The 20,508-nt window shown below is 45.9% G+C and overlaps 1 protein-coding gene across 6 annotated transcripts in view; it reads right to left on the bottom strand.

Annotated features, from left to right (window-relative positions):
- Window positions 1-20,508, bottom strand: part of LOC124184400 (teneurin-a) — a 514,944-nt gene that overhangs the window by 297,791 nt on the left and 196,645 nt on the right. For all 6 annotated transcript variants that reach the window (XM_046574042.1, XM_046574045.1, XM_046574044.1 and 3 more), the window contains 2 exons: window positions 16,533-16,591; window positions 4,905-5,144 (listed from right to left, as the gene is read on the bottom strand). In XM_046574042.1, coding sequence (XP_046429998.1) covers window positions 4,905-5,133 — 229 coding nt within the window. In that variant the 5' untranslated portion in view covers window positions 5,134-5,144; window positions 16,533-16,591. The remainder of the gene's footprint in view (window positions 1-4,904; window positions 5,145-16,532; window positions 16,592-20,508) is intronic.

Consider the following 20,508-nt stretch of genomic DNA (forward strand, 5'->3'; position numbering starts at 1 on the left):
GTGAGGATCAGGCGGCGCCCTTGAAGTCGGATGATCCCCGGAGTTAATTTGGGGTATAAAGCAAACTCCGAGTGGGTGGGTGTATAGCTGTATGTACACGGCACTCGCGTACCATCCTCTCTAATATATAAAATGGGCCGTTTGTCGACAGTTGCCGCTGATGAATCACACGCTTGTCCGGAGGCGGTTGTGTATATTTTCCGCCACGTTGTCTCCGCCGAGTGATTAATACATTTCATTATTCCAGTCACCCGTGTAGTCTCCCGGGCTAGGAATTCATTACGACCTGCCCTCTCGACGGATTCGGACCGCAAAATTTTACCTCCAAAGTGCGCAAAGCACTCCTCGTCGACGGATAGACAATTTCGTTATTTTCCATTCGCTGGTGATTCGAAATTGACGTCGTTGAATCAAAAATTCAGCTTCTCGAATTATCGACGCGAAAAGACACATGAGGCTAGCTCAAACACGTAGATCAGCGGAGAAGAATTGCTCTTGCGCATCGATCAACCTCTTTGGTGCTTTTTTAGCTCCACGAGGATGGATCCAATTATGCGGTACGTCGTGCCAGTTTTTTTTTTTTTTTTATGACAGGAATGATTCAAGGTCCGCATCAGAGACGGGCACGAAACACCAGACTCAAGACACCAGACACCGACCATCAGGCACCCCATTAACGTCAACCCGAGTCCATCCAGGCTCCAATCATGGATCCAGCACCCGGGGCAGACAAAGTGCGCCGGGGAATAAGAGGAGGAGGAAGAGGAGGAGGAAGAGGGTACACCTAAAGAAGGGTGATACTCGCGAGCGTGTTCACATGTGTTGAAATATAGCGTCGGTCAAAAGAGGGACGAGTCTGGGACTCAATTAATGCGACGTACCGGGAGCCTGGCGCGAGTAGCAACCCAACTGAAACTCTTCCACCCTCCACGGACGTACCCTCCGAGGGTACCAAGCAACGAACCAAACAACCAGCCGACCAACCCTTCGACGGCTCACCCGCGTCTGGCTGCATTTGTTCCAATCCACTGCTCGTCGATTACCACTGGTCCAGAGTCCAGCCTCCGTCTCGAACCACCCTGGGCTCGACGCCTCCTCCACCGAGGCACGTGATAGCACAAGCATCGATGGCGCGAAATCGTGTACGATTTCTGAGGCCACCAATGTATCCGTGATGCCTTTTTATCACCAAAATTCCCGTGGGGTAAAGACGGGGTGAGAAGGAGAGCGGCCGAAACAGTCCTCGGAGATCGGAAACTACCCCGGTGTTTCTCTTCGTTCGACATCGAAACTCACGACTGATCACTGAACTTGAGATAAGACCTTCGTTTGTACTGGACTTTAGATAATGAATATTAAATCAGATCTATAGCCACACCAAAATCAGGCACTTTAACGCGAAGAATAATTCGCATGGTTTACCTATAATAATTTGTGGTAACAGAACAAATCAAAATTGAAAAAATTAACATTGTACGCGCAGTGATCTCAGGTTAAAAAATACCGCTCCCTCTCGCCTATAAACGCGCGTCACTAAAATCGTAGATGGAAACGGCACTGCTCGTTAATCATTAAGCTTACTTTTTCCGTTTAATCCAGTGAAATATTTCAATGCTACGAGCGGGATTTTGGGATGGCGATGAGGCGGGGTGAGGCGTGGGATGCTGGATGTTACGCGTAATTGATGATACCGTTTTGCATCCGCGAACGGGCTCTTTCAAAGAACACAGCCGACTTCAAGCGGATTTTTCAAGCGGGACCGAAACTTTCCGTCTATCCTCTCATTTTTTCTCTTTCTCTCTGCCACCTCTCCGTACCTCCGACTGTAAGGGCTCGAGTGTCGCCCGCAATGAGATGAGTGTTAAGTGGCCTTGCTCGCTCGTTCATGTAAGCTCTGCATTCGAGGTTCGTCAACCAGAGCGCGTTGCACGGATCCCTACATGGTTAGAAAAGAAATGTCCCAGCAGATCCACTAAAATTTGTGTGTCGATTTAACCATTTTTTAATATATTAATAAGTAATATAAAAAAAAAGTACCAAGTACAAATTAATTGTTGATATGACAATTTAAATGCTATATTTACTAACAATAATGGAATAAATAATTTTAACGTAAAGTGGACCGGCTGGGACGTTACGTTTAGTTAAATTTTTCCGACAGCGTACATAGCGTTTCGTTAAAAAGGTAGGACAAAGTTTTCAAAGGAGGGGAAATTTAATGCGAGGAATTGAATTACGCATCAGTAGACATCGCCGATGATTTTTAACGGCTCTACAGTGTAATTGATTCACTTCGATATTCGCGGAGTGAAAGTAAGAGAGAGAATAATTATACAACGAGCTAAAAGTTATAATGTACAAGAGAAAAGTTAACCACTGCTGTGCCTCGACTTAAATGAGATGGGTACGGATTACCAGTTTTCATTATTTGATTAACGTTCCGGTGCGTAGTCGAGATCGTTCGCGCTTGAGATAAGCCACTTTGTAAAATAAGAATGAGAGAGAGAGAGAGAGAGAGAGAGAAAGAAGCTGCAGCAAGGTTTTCTTCACGATCGTCCGTTTTCTCTTCAACTTCTTCTTCTTCTTTATACAGCACGCTTCTTGAAATTATCATCGGCTCGTTTTTTCCTTAGTTATCTGTTATTGATTTTGTACAATAATATGAGAAAAAAAGCAAGGCTTGCGAACGTCAGATCGGCTGAGCGATCACGAAGAATACAGATGATAATTATCGACTGTATACACCTCGGTTGCGCACGTTCCTAAAAGGGTGAAACTAATTTTGGAAATACGTAATCCAGGCCCTGAGATCCGGGTTGGAGGTTGCGAGGGATCAAATCCCCGAAGTCTGGAGGCTCGAGAAGAAGAGGAGGAAGGTGGTAGATGTAGGTAGAGGAAGGAAGAGGCGTGATCGAGAACGTTAGAAGGTCTGCAAAGCTTCTAAGTGTTTGATGGAATATGATGGACGAGTCTAGTGAAAAAGAAAGAAAGAAAGAAAGAAAAAAAAACTCCGGCGCGTTATTGCCGGGTGAAGCAGCGCTCTACGTTTCTTGCAAGAAAGCGAAAAAATTGCTGCGGGGGGAAGAAAAATAAAATAAAAACCCCAGTGAGGAAAGAAAAAAGAAATAATCAGGAAAAGAGTTCTCATATTCCGAAGTATCCGCAAGTGTGAGCTAAAATCGGTAAACTGGCGAAGCCGGAGAAAAGCAAGAAAAATATGTACTTTGTAAGCTCGCGTGCGATCAATCATAGTTCACGTTTGAAAATTTATCACGAAATTCCGACGGTTAATTTTTCAGAATCCTTCTCATCGGAGCGCGTGCATCGGTTTTTAGTGGATGCTGAACTCGGCGCGAAATTTGGCAAAATATTGTCGACGAAGAGGTTTAATTAGCATTGCGGATTCTTATTACAAACCTTGCAGCGACGGAGAAGTCGAACAACTCAGGAGATAGGAAGAAGAATTTAAGCGGCTCAAGCAATTATGATTGGCAGCTGATAACTCGAGGTGCCTAATTACTACGGGTAATCCCTCAAAGTAGGGGTTATTATTTTTCGTGAAAAGCGGATCCACAATCCAATGACTAATTCCCCTTAATTGGGTGTCAAATTATATTTTCTACCAAGATATTATATTTCTCAACCGCCGCGGCAGCGGTTTATCATTATGTTTGTCGTATCTCGTAAAATCGCAGCGTGATATATTTCCGACGAGTTTTGATGCCGTCTCGATGCGTTGTGCAAATATGATGTGAAACGCGTGAATAAATCGCATCTTACTACGTACTTGTTACTTGATGATGAACCGTCGTTTTTTTTTTTGTTTCTTTGTTCTTTTTTTACCATCTTAAAGAATGGTCAAAAAACGAGATACAAAGCTTAGCAGTAATATTATGCCGATCACGAGAGATCTTTCAGATGCTGTGCGACTATCAATTAAACCTTTTTACAGGTGAGCTGAAATTGTTTAATCAATATTCGAGAAGGACACCTGAACAGAAATTTTTTAATTGAACCCGATAGCAGCGAATACCTCCGATGAATCCTCGATGGCATAAATAAATTTTGACTCATTTGAGTGGAGGGGGGAGGGGTCCGAATATCATGCCTTGAATTTCCCTGATTGTTATGACCCGTTGCCCCCCTTCCTTCCCATTTTTTCCTCAATTCATTTTCTTTCGATTGATTTTTATTTTTTTTCTACTTCCACTTTATTCATTCGTTGATATTTTTAGTCCTCTGAATGGCTGATAACACCAAGTGGCTTTAAAGCGCCAAGCATAAGGTGCGTATATATACATATATATATATATATATATATATATATGCATACATACTACAGCACATATATATACATACATACAATGTGCAGGGAATTTACCGGTAGCTTTGACATAAAAGGCTCTTATCTTTCATTTTCCATCATCTTCAATACCGCGTTGCGTCAGGGCGGAGTTTCGTAGGAATGGGGGGGGGGGCAACGATGTTTAGTCGGTTAAAAATTCCCACCTTCCCGGCTTTTGTTTGCGTCACTTTTTTTTTTTTTTTTTTCTTGTCACTTTTATTCACAGGCTTACGAATAACGCCGTCGGCCGAGAGGACGGAGTGAAGAATCGGGTCAAACGAAAGGGAACCTTTCATTTCTTTCCGCAAGATTACCTCCGACCGAGCCATTTACGCTTGGTAATGCTACAATTAAAGGTCGTCAACCCAACCTGCTGCTGCTGATGCTAATGCCGCTATACGACAATTCGCCGATTCTTGTGCACATCGAAGACTTATACTCGATCCCAATGATACGGTACCAGATATATTCAAATGTACAATAAACATTCGATCAAAGTAATTTAAAACCAATAAAGGGGAAAATGAAATTAATGGTAAGATTAAAATCGCTTCCTCACCATTGTACTGCTGCGCCAATATTGAGGCGAAGACCTGGCCCGGACTGCGGGCCCCTCGGCCCCCCGTCGATGGGGGCCCACCGACGCCGTGGCGAGAGTTGTCCTCTTCGTCGCTGCTCGATGGCGCACCACCGTAACCGCGCCGTTCACGCCATTCCAGGGACCGCTGCCGGCGCAGTCCGCGGCCCCCGTTCGCGTGCCCCCGGCCCAAGGTGCCCTCGCCCTCCATCACTGCGGCATCTGGGAAGAAGTAAGAAGAAGAAAGGCGGGGGGTTAGAGAGAAGCCGAGATTCGGACGCTGTGCTTGTGCAACGAGTCGCGGAAAATTTCCGTCAATAATCGGTTATTTATATTGTAAATTGGCCTGATGATTCTCCGGAGTAACGGCTCTACGTGACCTGGTTCTCACATTTTTACGGAGCGAGAATCACGGGGGCGTTTCACGGCGCCTCGTTATCCTCTCTCACGGTTCCGCACATCTCTTTTCGATATCGTATCAGGCATACTTGTATGTATAACTGTATTACACGTGTATACGCGTATGGGAATTATTATCAGATGTACCTAAGGGAAGAGGGGTGGGAGAAGTTCGATATTTTCACGGATCGCCGAATTACTCGGTTCGCGGAAAGTTTTTTTTTTTTTAATATCTCCGTACTGTTTTTTTCTTATTTTACTTATTCGCACTCGAACGAAGAGAAAGATGTCTCAGTAGCGGATAAATTGCCCTGCACTTTTTTTTAAGCACCAACCTTCGTCTTCGGAGTGTGAAAAATCAATCGTCAATCTCGCGATAAGCGCCAATTTCGACGCTGAATAGATTAAAACATTAACTGTCGTCGCTGTGAGTGATATTGCCGTTTTCGCGAGGCACTCAAAATTTACTCCCCAACTCCTAGCCGCTCGATCCTCGATCGAAATTACTCCTGATTCTTACTTTTTTTTTTTTAATAAACGGCCGTGTCCCTTTTGTCTTTAGTTACATCGATTCCCGATTATCGTATCAATCTTCTTCAGTTCGAATCTCGGATCTTTCAAAGAGTGCCGGATTGAAATCTTGAGAGGGTGGAAGGAGTGGCGAGTGAGAGAAAGAAGGTGGGAAAAATTTCGAGAAAAGCGAGGAGATAGGCAGAACGGTGAAACTTACACTGTGCACCAATTCAATTAAAGGAAACAAATACCGGTGTTTACCGGGGAGGACATGAGCAGCCGGCGTGGAATTGGCCTGGGAATTTGCTGGGCAAATATTATACGTAAAAATTTAATTAAATCTAAAGTAAAATACAAAGCTCCTCGCCGTTCCTGGAGGGAGCTGCGAATGGCGGAGGGAATAAACCGTTGAAATAGAACCCGTGGTATTGATATTAGAACCGATTGCATCGTCGCGCGATATTCTCCGACAATACCTGCAATCCCAGGTCGTAAAATCCCGCATTTTTTTTTTCTTTTTTCATCTTTCTTTGTATTCAAACACAAACATCGCGAAAATTGGCAAAATGGGGCGAAATACCAAATCAGGCGGATGAAATTGCATCGCGCGGAATAAAACCTGATCTCATCGTCAGCGAAAAAGGAAAACACCAGTTTCCGGTGATAAATTTGCCAGCGACGCTAGTCTCGTAGAATCTCCCGTGTTCCGAGAAGTCCGGGATCCTTTCACGACATCCGGTATTGTAGGTGAACGGAAATTACATCACGTGTAGGAAAACTCAGGACGCGAAGCATTCGGCTGAATCATCGTTGTCAAAATATCGCCGGCGAAACTTCGACCGTCGGTGAGATAAAAAATATTCAAACATTCGTGAAGAACCGAGTCAATAAGTGTATAAAATTTCAGCAGTTAGCGGTTGAAAACTTTCAGTCGGATCCTCGTATTGACCTGTAAAACCTCAATTAGCGAATTGAAGTGACCGGCGGTTGCATCGGGGAACCTCGCGTTCAACTTCAACCGGCTATTTTAATTTCTCGATCGGCACGATGACGCCTCGTTGTTGTTTTGCGGCGCATTGAATTTCGCATCGTCCCATCACGCGAGGCAACCCTTGTCGCTGATGGAGTGTTAAGGGTGCGCGGAGTGGGTGTAAAATCAACGATAAAAAAAAAGTAAAAATAAATCGGAAATTTTTCGAAACCTTTCAGAGAGCACTTCGTAAAAAATTCCAAACTCACAGCGAGAGAGCCAAAGAGCCAAAGAGACAGAAATTATTCACTTCTTCGTTTCATTCGCATATGCGAATAAATTACGAACCGGCGTTTTTGGACCAGGGAGAAGATGCCGGGTCTGCTTGTCGTCGAGGTTAAACCACGTGATGGATAGCACCGCAGCGGCGAACGCAACGCGAGCAAATTGTTTCGCCTTAGTTGGACAAATATTAAGGAGAGAAGACAAACACCTGAATATCTTACTGTTAGGAGGACCCAATGAGTTTGAAAACTTTCCTCCTGCGGTTTTCCGTCGATAAATATTCATTCCGCAGATTTGGTGAGTGATAGGATTTGGAGCAACGGACTCTTTGCTTCGCCTTCCGTTCGCTCTCGCGAGTCAGTCCAGATCTTGAATCTCGCATGATCTCCTTTCGATCGCAGTTTTTGCGATCCTAGGCAGAAATTCGATGAGCGAAAACAAGCCTCGATATCACTCGAGTCACAAATTCTGGGACCACCTACCGCTGTAGGTATGCCACCTGCACCGGTTCGAAGTTTCTACTTGTAATGAAATTCCGATCCTTCTTTGACGGCGGAACTTGACTCGATCGAGAGATACTCGAGAAGGGTCGACTTCTCGAGTATAAGGGCGACAGCGAGACGGCGCGTACTTCTCGGCGTAGTTTCAACGCGTTTCGGACTCACTCGGAGCAGCTCGAATTCTGCGCCCTTGAGAAACGCTTCGGTTATAGTTACACGCCGACTATTGTAGTATCTCGCGATGTTGCGAGCGATAGCGAGAGGGCCAATATCCTCCCTAATCAATTACCGCCCCTGAAGCACCCTCCGGCTCTCGAGAATAACCGGTGAATCAATCTTTAACCTGTCCTCCTCTTCTCCCGAACGTCCAACGTTTGCGGTGCACTCTTTCTGATCAGCGAGCGGCCATGCCATGGGTAATATACTCGGTAAAATGATATCGCTGGGCAAACATCGGAGGGAAGAGCAAAGAAAGAGCGGCGTCTTCACTCTATTAGGCATCGATGAGGCGAAACAGTTGCAACTTTCATCAAAGATCTGGAGTGAAAAAAATCCCCAACGATTGGGAAGGTTTAAAGTGCAGTATCGCGGGTCGCGTCAAAATATCGCATGCGTTCGAAGGTTGTAAAAAAGCGCCGAGTGGTTTTCTCCGCACGTCTGCGTCGCGTCCTCGGGCAAATTTGCAAAATCCGACTTCCGCTGCACGGTGGAAAATTGCGGAATTAACGGTTAAGTGCATTGCGGCGGAGGATCGATCCTGCGGATAAAACTTGCGGCTTGAGCTTTCGCGGAGCTGGATCATCGACGCTTTACGAGGCCAAAGGATGCGCCGTGCTCGACTTGCGGGGGCGCTGAAAATTGATTGGACATTTCGAGAGAAGCGATTTCGAGAACTGCAGCTGGACCCGAGCGGCGACAGCTGCCGATATCTTTCGCGATCCGGACAAAATTGCTCGCTGCATTCGGTTGAAGAAAATCTGCCTACGTTTTACCCGGACGTAAGCGTTACGTAGAACAAGTGTAGATTATCGTCGAGACGTTGGTGGACGGTGGATATTTCTACACGAGCGTTCTACGTCCGAACCAATATCGAAACACGGTTTGAATGCATAAAAGATCGCGGGCTATTTTACAGATTGAAAACAGATACACGACGGTAATCGTGCGATTTTGCGTCAATGCGGGGACGCCTTCGAAATGTAATATCTGGTGATTTTGTTGGATGTAAATAACCTGCCGTTTACGTTAATGAAAATATCTTGCTACTGAATTTTAACTACTTACTTTTGAAAAACTTTGTCTAAAAATTTACAGTGTCAATACTGATTTAATCCTGTGATAGTAAAATTGTATAAAACTAGGCCTTCTGTTGATCGGTGGGAAAATCGGTAAACTTGAAACAGAAGAGCAACATTGCTGTTAGTTTTATTTTCTGTCAAATATAATATCGATACCGTTCGGAAATTTAGGCGACGTCGAATTTAATATTGAAAAAAAAAAATAAAAATTTCGCGGCGCTGCGTAAGCGAGGAAATTACAATGGTCGGATAACGCAAAATTACCAACGAGCGCGACTAATTTATGAGGAACCTAATTTGCAGGGCTTAAATAAAACGAATTCGCGCTCCGCTATTATAGGTATGTAGGATATGCCTATATATTCTTTTCAGAGTAAATTAAACTATACCTACAGAATGGTGTGTATTACACTTGGAAAGTTTTCGAATAAAGCAAAGAGGATGAAGTAAATACTTTGTAAATTACTCCGACAGCCGGTTAAGTGTACGGAAGGAAATTAAGTAGCATAGCTGCAGTGGCGTAGTGTGAGAGGGAATAAGAAACCACGACGGCGTATAAGATTCGAGAGGATATGGCTATTGTCTCGATTACGTGAGAGGGTGCAGCGAGAAAAAAGAAAGAAGATAAAATGAAAGAAAGCAGAAATAAACGCGGCGAAGAATACGAGAAGAGAAAAGTAACCAGAGAAGAAAATCTCGCGCGTCTTTTTCCGCCCCGCGATGCAGGTCAGACGGGCTTTTAAATAGCTCCTAATTAAGTTAAGACTGAGAAAATTGTCGGTAGTATCATCTTACTGCGAGTCGCGCGGCTCCGTGAGGGCGACGTATAAGGAGGGCATCAGAATGCATGAAACATAGAGGAATGAGAGCAAAAGGGAGAGAGAGAGAGAGAGAGAGAGAGAGAGGGATGGAAGGCGAAGGGAAAAGCGGGGTGGAGAGGTCTCGTATAAAGATATGGCTCGAGAAAGGCTCTTGAATATTCATAGTCTTCCTTATGGAAGCCCCGTGACCAGCAAAAGGTGCGGAGGAAGTAAGGGAGGGCAAAGAAGGGAAGAGTCGTTCCAGAGTTAACAGCGAAACGTCGTTGCGCCCTTCCGAAGCGGCCGGACGGGTGTTATTAAATATTGATGATATCCGCAGTAGGAATGTCGGTAGAATGTTTAGGGAGAGGGCGCAATGGCAATGAGAAGAGAAAGAAGAAAGGAAAACCCTCATTTTTTTTCATCCTGCTCGGAGGAGGCGCGGTGCATGATTTGGTAAAAAAAAATTTCCCTCTCGGTTAATCGATTCGCGCAAAGTCACCGCTCAACATTTAACCAGCTTCAAACGCAACCGCAATGTCTGAAAGCTTATTAACTGCCCGAGTTTCGGATTGGCAGCAGAGCCATAAACCGTCAGTTTCAACCGCCGTGGGCGTTTCGCGTGTTCAAAACTAGCTCGCGCTGGTATATCGCAGAATTTCCGTTTGATTTCGCAACTAGTTTCGGTCATCGGGTGTAAAGATATTGTACCGAGATACTCGAGCGGACGGTGATGTCTTTACGAAACGAGTTTACGCCCCTGGCGATATATGGACATGAATTTTCATTTCTACCTTTTCAAAGCTACGGACCAATTATTTTAGGACAAGAAAAATGTAACCTCTGTTACAAGGGTAAAGCCTGGCAAATGTGATCTTCGAGACATGTCGAGGTTCGCTTAAATACGCACCCTCTCGACCCTCGCGGGTAAAATTCCGGGACGGGTGAATGGTTCGCGTTTGCCTTCGAACCCCTTTTACCGAACCTGTGAGCCCGTAAATAATATATTCGAAAGCCGCCGTTGGAAAGGCGAGTGATCGAGTTTTCGTTGTTTTTAGAAGAGGATGGAGGCGGGGAGGAATAAAAGAAGAAACGAAATGAAAAAAGAAAAACTCCTTTCATTCCGGCGCCGTCCGACTGGAACGAAGAGCGGTGGTATACTTCGAAGATAAAATCACCCGGAGCAACCTGGAAGCGGGAATAAAATGGCTCACCCGATTAGCCGGAGCTGCCGAAACCTCGACAAAGGCTGCAGGCTCGGAGTTGGCTGACTTGACTCGCGTCCTCTGCGGGTTCATCACGTGATAATTTATATGGTAATTCCGGGGGTGTAATAAGTCGGCCTTCGCTCGCTACACCCTCCCGCCGCCCCTCGTCGACGACCTACCACCACCACCACCACCACCACCCCTCGAACCCCCGTGTCGACGAACTGACCCGATATTCCCAAGCACGTACGGAGTACAGAGATGGTGTTGCGTTAGTTGATTGATCCGAATTCCCCGAGTCCGATATGCCGCGTGTACGTTGTTTAACAAGCTACTGACTACCACCCATGCCTCGTGATTTTTCTCTCTCTCGTAAATAGATTAAAAAAAAAAAAAAAAAACGCAAAGAAACTCGTCACATTTCGATACAGAAAGATCAATTTCAAACCTGACGAATGATTAATTACTACGGATTTTTCGTAAAATTGAATTATAATTTTTGCGAAACAACGTAACGAAGAAGATAATTATCGACAATAATCTTTTGCCGATTTTAATAATAAAACTTTCCAATAATTATTGTAACCGAGCAATTTGAAGCTTCGTCTTAATATTCTCCAGCTTCGAGGACCTCGTCAAAATATCGATGTTGCAATTCTTCCCCGCGTGGTTATTCAATTCGCAAGTAACAAGATGGAATCGTATTATCGATCTACCGTTCGGGGAATCCGCTGACGCGGAGATAATATTGCCCTCGGTATGTACTCCTTGCCTGTGTGCATAGGTATGCATGTATGTATGTGTGTACGTATGCGTGTGTGTGTATATATATATATATATGGCGACGACTCGTCCCCTTTCCAATTTGCATACGCGTGATATTAGCCCCCATTGATTCGCTCGATGATCAGCATGCATGAGCAGCACTGATTTCGTTATTATCTAGAACCGAGCTATATACTGCCCGGTATAAGCCACATGCACACCTGCGTGCGGCTGGAAACTCGCTTGCAAAGCGCATCGATGCGTTTTTTGATCGAAAAATTTTCAAGCTGCGTTAAAACTTTGGCCATCACGGATCAGGCCGTCGAATGATCGCAGCTACGATTCGCCACTTTTGTTACCAAACTTCGAGGACGCGTCGCAAGTCAATGTTTACGTGATAATTTGACAGGAAGTGCCATCGCCGTCCGGCACGTATCGCGTCGGGATCGGAGAAGCGGTTGAAACCCTCTTCGGTAACCGGTCGAAAATAGCCTCAAATCGTAGATCGAGATCCGAGATCAATACGGAGCGGAGCGATCCGTCGACGTTAACCGAGAAACGTCAAGGCGTCGTATCCGTCTATCGGGGGGCGGTAAGAATGGCGAATGCCGAATGCCGGGAGAGGGTTAGAGCTGTCTAGGAGTTGGGATCTTAATCCAGGAAGCTATTTAATATTGTATAGCCCGCAAGCTCGGGGGTTGAAATTCAATTGAAATCGAGTGGACTGACTGACGCGACGGAGCGACTGACGGATGGACGTAGACGCCGGGGGTCGGAGGTGGGCCTGAGGATATTATCGCTCGCGGTGACCTCTCGTCTCCCGATCCACCCCCGCAGCCTCCACCTCTTCCGGCGTGCGGGCAGGAATTAGTCATCGATTCGGTAACGTCGTGCATCGCTCGTTTGTTATTGCCGTCCCTTAGGCCCTTCTGAGGGCACTCGAGTAAACCACGTCGAATGCGAATAGTCGGTGGTGAAAACGGAGATGCCTAATTGACTACAAAGGCGAGGGCTGCTTTCCAAGCCCCGATGCGGGATTACGGAATAGCGCAAACTGAAATCAAATTACTCGCACCTGCGGTTAAAACTATCCGGGCGTTACGTTTACGGCTCCAGGTTATTATACGGGTTTTCGATTTCGAAATTTGTTCCACCGTTCGAGTCCTTGCTAATCAGAGTCTGATCCTCATTTCGGAACGCTGATACGAGGTTGTACTAGAAATTTTCCTCGGAATTAAGCACGGCGAAAATTTCGTCATCTCTGTAACCTGGCTCATTAATTCGTCATTCCTTCGTAAGTCCTCGGCTGAAATCCAGGTCCCCGTTCCTATGTACCCAAATTAAAACCCTCAACCCGCTGTCTGCGTACGTGTATATAAGTACGTATACACATACACATACGGACGGATTTAAATCCCCTTCGTGGAGAACGTGAGCCGTGCATAAATATACGTAGGTATACTTAAAACCACCCTTCCGAAGCCGACCCGGCATCTGCATTACCGCTCGCTTTACTCGCTAACTGCGAGCTGATATCCCGAAAGAAAACATCGTCGCTCTTGGAATAATACAAAAAAAGAATTTCCGATCCTCATATTTTTCGACGGAACAACCGTTCGGCAACGTTACCTGACTTTTGGAAGGGTAGGTAAAAAAGGAAATCAGAGCGGAGTTTACAGGGTGAGTGTGTTTCGGAGTGTGTATATCCGAGGATCTTTATTGGCCACGAGGGATGCCGGGGCGCTTCTTCCCTCTCCCTTCTTCCTCAACTCCTCTGCAGGAGTCGGCGTGTCTCGTTTCGTACAAGAGACAGGCCTTCTCGCCTCCGGTGATCCGCCTGGCAGTTCCGTCTTCATTTGCCAAATGGCCGTTAAATCCGTCGTGCTTCAAGTATAGCGGAACAGCACGCGTATCGTGACACCGAGTCACGGCGAGCCGAGTATAAACGTTACAGCAAAACTTAACGAGGATATAAACCGGATGCTACGTCACGACGTTTGACTCGTACACGTGTATTATACGTATACCTTTTATCCCAGGTCTCGTCGCCTCGAGTAAACCTGAGATTACCCGAGTCCCTGAATCCCGTTATTCCTTCGTCTCCTCTTCTCATTCTTCGAGACTTCTGAATTGAACGAGCGATTATTGCCTCTCCCGCACACCTAGGGATAAATTGAATCCGTAAATTGATCCGATGTTGCTATTTTAGATCCTCGCTCAACGGAAGACGTCACCTGTTCCATTGATCGTCGAGTCTTATCGAGATCCTAGATCTCGACTTACGACCAAGATGCTCGAGTCCTCTGAATTATTCCCACACTCCGTAAAGATTTCGGGTTTCGTAGCTATCGCCGAAGCTAGACGAATTACTATTTCAGTCGGTTAATCTATAACCGCCGGCTGTTACGCCCGCGTCGGTTACCCGACAATAGAAACTTCTCGATTGGTCGTGAAAAATTCACAAGCGCGATGCTCTCGAGGATGTGAAACGATCGGACAGCGAGTCGTCTTCGCCGGATGAAAATTCTATTTCGAATCAATCGATCAAGTTACAGGGCTCGACAACCAGGGGAGGAAAATCTCGCACCACGTTTCCCGGAACGTCCTGCGCAAACAGAACCGACGTTGTATAACGTCGCGAACAAACAAGTGAAATAAGCAAGGTAACTCGATCCGTCGTCGTTGTCATTGTCGTGTCACGATGATCAAACTTGCAGCAGGACACAAACACCGAGAGGGGTGGAGGACGTTCGTTAGATACGTGCGGTACCGATCGAGGGGCCGGAAACCGTATGGCCGATGTCATCAGAGCTCCGGTTACGACTGCGTAACATCGTCCGATTGGTTTTCTGTTTGTCGATACTCGGGGACCGGGATAATGAACGCGGCGTAAGGTGGCATCAACGACACTCTTCTCGGATGTCACTGCACCCCGAGTTACGTCACGAATCTCGTTACGTCTCGCGGGGTTCGAAGCATTGCGAAACGAGGATGACCGGTCTCTCATCATCCTCGTGTTTTCGCCGTCGTTACGGACTCCGAGAGCATATTTTTCCACGTGACATTCGACCCGGACACGTGCCTCGATCGCTTTTTCCGCGCCGTTCAAATCGGCATTGCTTATATATATAATCGAATCCCGGTGCAGGGCTCATTTTCACCCGAGTTGAAGCATTGCTCCCTGGAATACAATTAAACGGTATTTCTCCGGGCATCCGAGGCCTCTTCTTTTCCTTCCTACGCCCCGGGGGACTCGAGGGGTGGAAATGGGAAGTGCACGTGACCGCGAGGGGCTGCCGCGCCTCCTTCGGGGGATGAATCAAGAGTCGATAAAGGTGGTTTCGCTGGTCTGTGCGTCACCGGAACAACGACGAAGACGAGGAGATGTTCGGGCAGCGGGGTGTCGAAAGGAGCTTTCTAGTCGTTACAGAAACGCGACTCGAGAATGGAAAAATCTAAAGAGCGATAAACAGAAAGGAGAATAAGATAGTGGGAGTTGTCCTTTGTTCAGAGACGCGATTAGCGGTTTTACACGGTCTGCGCGACGAGTCTGAGGGAATGTTTAAATCGCGTCGAGAAGAAAGGTTACCGAGCGTTTAAAAGTCGCGCGTACAACGTGACAAGACGAATGGTGCGCTGTACGTATTTGACGAACGAGCTCGAAACGCGTCGACGCGCCGAGTTGTGTCGTCGAAGAAAACCACCCCTGCTACCGAAACCCACGTCGAAAATCCTCTTAAGAGTTGAAGTAGAAGAGAAGGGATGGAACTGAGTAAGTTGTCTCTAAGTCCTTCGGCAGGCTGGTCAACGTCACCAGGTCCGTCTTCATCTGGTAAAAAATATCCGAAACGTAAGAAGCTTATGAGCCATTATTGCATCGCTGCGGGTTTGAAAGAGAAAAGTTAGCGGAGAAAGTTGTTGCATTTTTTTATTTTTATTTTTTTTTTTCTCCTTATTCCCATCGTTTTTTTTTTTTTTTGTTAACGTATTTTCCTTCCACACCCTCGTCCTTTCCTCTTCATACGTCGCGGGAACTCTTTTCACCGTCCCACGCCTCTTGCTCTCCGCAGGCTTATTCCGCTCCCCGGTATAGCGGAGAGACGAACTTTTGCCCGGATTAATAATAAACAAGCATCAATGTATTACCCCACCCTTACACCATACAAAGTTGCGACTTATGTTGAGAAAGATTTGGAGAATGATGTGTGTTATATTACATATAAATATACATATATATATATATATATATATATATATATATGTACATATACGGCCGGTGAGGGAGCGAAAACGAAAGAAAAAAAAAAAATACATATTCGTCGGCCGAATCGCTGCTCATCCGCTCCAAGTTTCAACGACCTCGAGGACCGACGAGGCTGCCCGCAAACGAAGAGTTCGAGGACGCGTCCTGGGGGAAGATCATCACCGTCGGATCCTCCATGCATGTACACGCCTCCGCACACACCTACGCTCTTTATCTCCGAGATGGAATTCCCAGATTCGGTTGGCGAATCTTCTCTCTGTCTCTCTACCTTCTTCGGTCGCCAATTATATCGGAGTTGAGCAATCGAACCTTCGTCTCATATATCCTGTATTACATTCTTTGATTAAAAAAATAGGCGATTCTCATGGAACTTTGATTTGTGATTCGTAGAATCGTGTTCTCGGACAAATTGAATCGAGGTTGTATATCAGTTCGCGAAAAGCCGTCGTTAAATGATCACGGATCCGCTTAATTCGATTAATCATCGATCGTCGATTCGGTCCTACAATATATAGCCTCAGGTGAGCAACAAGTAAAAGGAAAACGAGAAAAAGGATGTGTAAAAAATTTCTTTAAGACAGGTTCTTTAAAATTTTCCGAATACTTACAGTGACGCGTCAGGGCGGTTGTCAGAAGGCGTTCGTCGATGTCCGCGTAATTGGTGGCACTGAAACAGAAGCAAACGACAAGACGTTAATTCAATGCCGGTTTTCGTCAAGAATCGGGGACGAAGCGCGCGTGCAGTATTTAAATTAATTAATATACGACGCGAGGTTCGGCCTCGTCGTTCATAAAAGCCTTGGCCGAGCGGAAGCTCCGTGCATGTTTGATGCCGGAAGTGCTTCGCCCGGTCCGCCATCCTCTTGCTGCGGTTTCCGCAAGCGCCGCAGGGTCATTAGCTGGCCATTCATTATGCAAGGCGAGGCTATATCGCGTCAATACGGTTCGGAGGCGGCAGCGCCGGCAGATTGTTGCCCCAATCAATAACAATGCACCCGTGTTTACGGACCGGATAATCAACAGATGTGGTTTTGCTCCTCGCCATCCCGCACGGCCGGATCACCAAAGGCCGAACACGGAGGCTCGAGGCCATCCGGATTCGCGAAAATACCGAAGGGTGGTAGCCAATTTTCCCAGATACAAGATCACGGGTGATTCGCTCATTTTTTATCGACTTGGAAAAGCTTGAAAAGCTTGAAACGTTTCTTGCATTTCGAGCGTTAAGAAATTGCCGTTTTTCTCAACTTACTTGGCGGTTGCTAGAGTCCCGCGGAATTCATTTATAAAAATTGTGCAATTCGGAACGGAAGAATTACAAAGTCAAATATTGCAATTGAGCCTAGAATTGGTATTTGGATATTTTCAAGACCATTGTTCAAGAATTTTATGTTCTGTAATAAACTGCGATTTTCAAAATACCAGCATCGAAACAACCGGAATATCAGGAAAATATCCAAAATACACTGACCTTTTATAAAATCAATAAGGGATCTTGAAGTCCGCAAATATATTTACGCTCGTCAAGTTTGGCCTCTGCGGTAATTGGTACAGCAACGAGGGATTATTGACAGGTGGAACTGGCGTGTGAATCAACAACGAAAACGTTTTTACCTTCAGGGTTATGAATTTTAGTTTCAACGTCCGTCAGTTCTGTCCTCGCCGACAGGGATCGATATTTGATTACGATCTATCTATCATATCAGCTTCTATACATATATAATACACGCATATATAAATATATGTGTACATATAACAGGCATTATGTATAAATAAATCTGGGTTTGCTTTTCAAACGTCACCAAACAGGGACGAGTTAAAAACTGTATCTTGTATCCACATATATTTTTTCCTTCATTCCATTTGCATTCTACTTCGTAATAGATTCCATGATAATCAAGCAGAGCGTTTTTCGTCCGTGACTGTTCGATCACCGTCTGATTGACAGTTGGAATAACTTGAAAATTTCCCAAGTAAAAGAGGAAAAACAAAAAAGAAAAATTAAGTTTCTCATTTTCACGGACGATATCGGAGCGAAATCAACTGTAAAATATGATATCGTCTTTGAACCGGCGAGCGGATGACGGTCGTATTTTTTATACAAAAAATAATTATCCGAATGCAACGAGACCAGGGTGCATGACGAATGACAGACGATGAGAATGACGGGCGTCGTCGGCCAAAAACAGGATCGTGTAAGGTTTATACATCCGTATATATGCGGGTACGGATCAGAATGACCGTGGAAAGGCGGAGAGGCACAGTCGAGATGCGTCGTCGCCCGAGAAGTTGGTAGTAATTTGGTTAGTTTGGGAATTAGATTGTGAATTTTCCACCGGTCGGGAGGAGGCGACGCGACGAGACGAACGGCGCGAAACAAGAAGATCCTATCCCAGGCGTTCGAGCCCTAAGTTTACCGGTGTTATAATTACTGCTCCGGGCTTTGGTCCTAGATTTCAAAATAGCCGTGTGTGCGTGTACAAACATAACACGCGCACGCGTACAAACTGGAACTTTGTGCGTGTGTAACGGGTTAACGGGCACAACGGGCACGCTCTGAGGTATCCGCTACACGGTCTCTCTTCACCCTCGACCGCCTCTCCGCGATGCACGAAACCTGACTTTGATCTCCAATTTCAAGTCGCTCCTCTCCTCTCCTCTCATCTCACCCCTTCCATAATCCCGTTACACTCACTATCCAGGTACGTAATCGGATCGAGCTTTGCCCACGGTTCGCTCATCTGGATGCTCACGGATCGGCCGTCACCCCCTTATAATTCCGACCGAAAGGTGCCTTTTACTCCGAGCTCCGAAAATAAATTACAAATGTAAAGGAGACGTGGGGGAGGGAAATATCTGCTTCTTCAAAAATTAACGACTCGTAATTTTTGACACCTTGATTTTACAGGTCAAAGATTTGTACGTAATGTCATATTTCGGAAACCCACCCCTGAAAATATGAAAGAAATTTTTTGTTGTTTCAACCCAGCAAACAAAATTAAAATTGTAAAAAGCCACGAGGTTTCGCGGGTGTAAATTGAGCAGTACATTTGTCCGGAAGAGGCAGGCTGCGGCGATTCGTAAGCCTTTCCGACAAGTGTAAGTAAATTCCGAGTAAACAGATTCGATCCCGTTTGCGCAAACTGTGTCCAACACGGCTGAACGAATCCTAGACTCAGGGGTCTAGGCACGAATGGGGGATCACTGTTTTATCGATATTGCAGAAAGCGGGGCGAGCCGGGCGTCGCGACGCCTCCCTCCTCCTCCCACCACTTTGCAAAAGGGTTCACTTGGGATCGGTATTTGCGTGCAGCGTATACACGCAGCATCCCCTGTTTTCCTCCCTGGAAAATGGTCGTCTCGTTTCTCGACGTGCATCAACAGCACTGGTAACGCGGAATTAGCGCCGTTTCGCGGCTGTACGTTTAACGTAAGAAGGTAGGAAGAACGCGACCCCTGAAATCCGAGTTCAACTAACGCGAGGTTAGCGGGGAGCGGTTTGTCCGTACGTATGCATGAACGCGCCGGGAGAATTCGCGACGTTTTCGGTGACGGGGGGGTGGAGGAAGGTGGAGGAAAAGCCGGGGGCAGGAGGCGGAAACAGGCAAGAGCCGGGCGGATACGCGTAGCTTATACGGCCGCGTAGACTTTGTCGGCGTCGGGAGAAACTTTTGTTTAAAATTGGAATTCCTTTGCGGCTCGTTGGGACTTGGAATGCAGATGGGACGGGGACGCGAGACGAGGGCCGAAGGGCCGAAGGGCGGAACGCGTGTAAGGGACGGAAGACTTCCTTCCACATCGGAAGTAAAAGGTAGGCCGTGTCGCGATATATCGTTGCGTCATATGGAGCTTTTAAATTTAAGAGCTTTTCTGTTCTTTATTTTTATTTTTATTTTATATTCTTCCAATTTTTTTTCTTCCACGCTTTTTTCGTACAAGCTGTGATATTTCGAAATATAAGCATGCGCGAGTGTAACGAATTTTACGACTATTACTTGAACCCGATTTTTACAGGTTGAAGGGTAGCTGATAATTAGTTGAAAAATTACGCAAAAGTGAATGCGATACGAAGCGTTGTGCTTTTCATTCCCTCGCCTTTTAATTGTAAATGAGAATCTGCGGGAGCGAGCCGTTGGATCGGATTACATCCGTCGGGTTTAAATTGCTCCGTGGAAGAAAAGTTTTTGAGGGACGAAACTTTGTAATAATAATACCACTGTTTCGACTGAACCAAACAAGGTAATTTAAACGAGATATTTCTCTTATCGTTGCTGAACAATGGTTAGACGACCGAAACTCAATTTCAGTATTACGTACCTATGTACGTTTGTGTGGGTGTGTATTTATATATGTATATACATATAAACGCGTCGCGGCGTCGCCGGGAAATCCCGACCATGAAACGGGTGAACGAGAAATGAAATAACCTGGTTACTTACAATTGTAAATACCTCGTCAAAAGGGTGAATTGGGAATTGCTGCGACTTAACACGTTTCATGATTGAACGAAGTAGCGCAAATTTCGGTCTATTTATTGGTTGGCGCGTAGCTACCGACGTCCAATTCCCAAGAACCGTGACCGAAAGA

Source organism: Neodiprion fabricii, chromosome 6 (genome assembly GCF_021155785.1).
Source record: "Neodiprion fabricii isolate iyNeoFabr1 chromosome 6, iyNeoFabr1.1, whole genome shotgun sequence".
Lineage (NCBI taxonomy): Eukaryota > Metazoa > Arthropoda > Insecta > Hymenoptera > Diprionidae > Neodiprion > Neodiprion fabricii.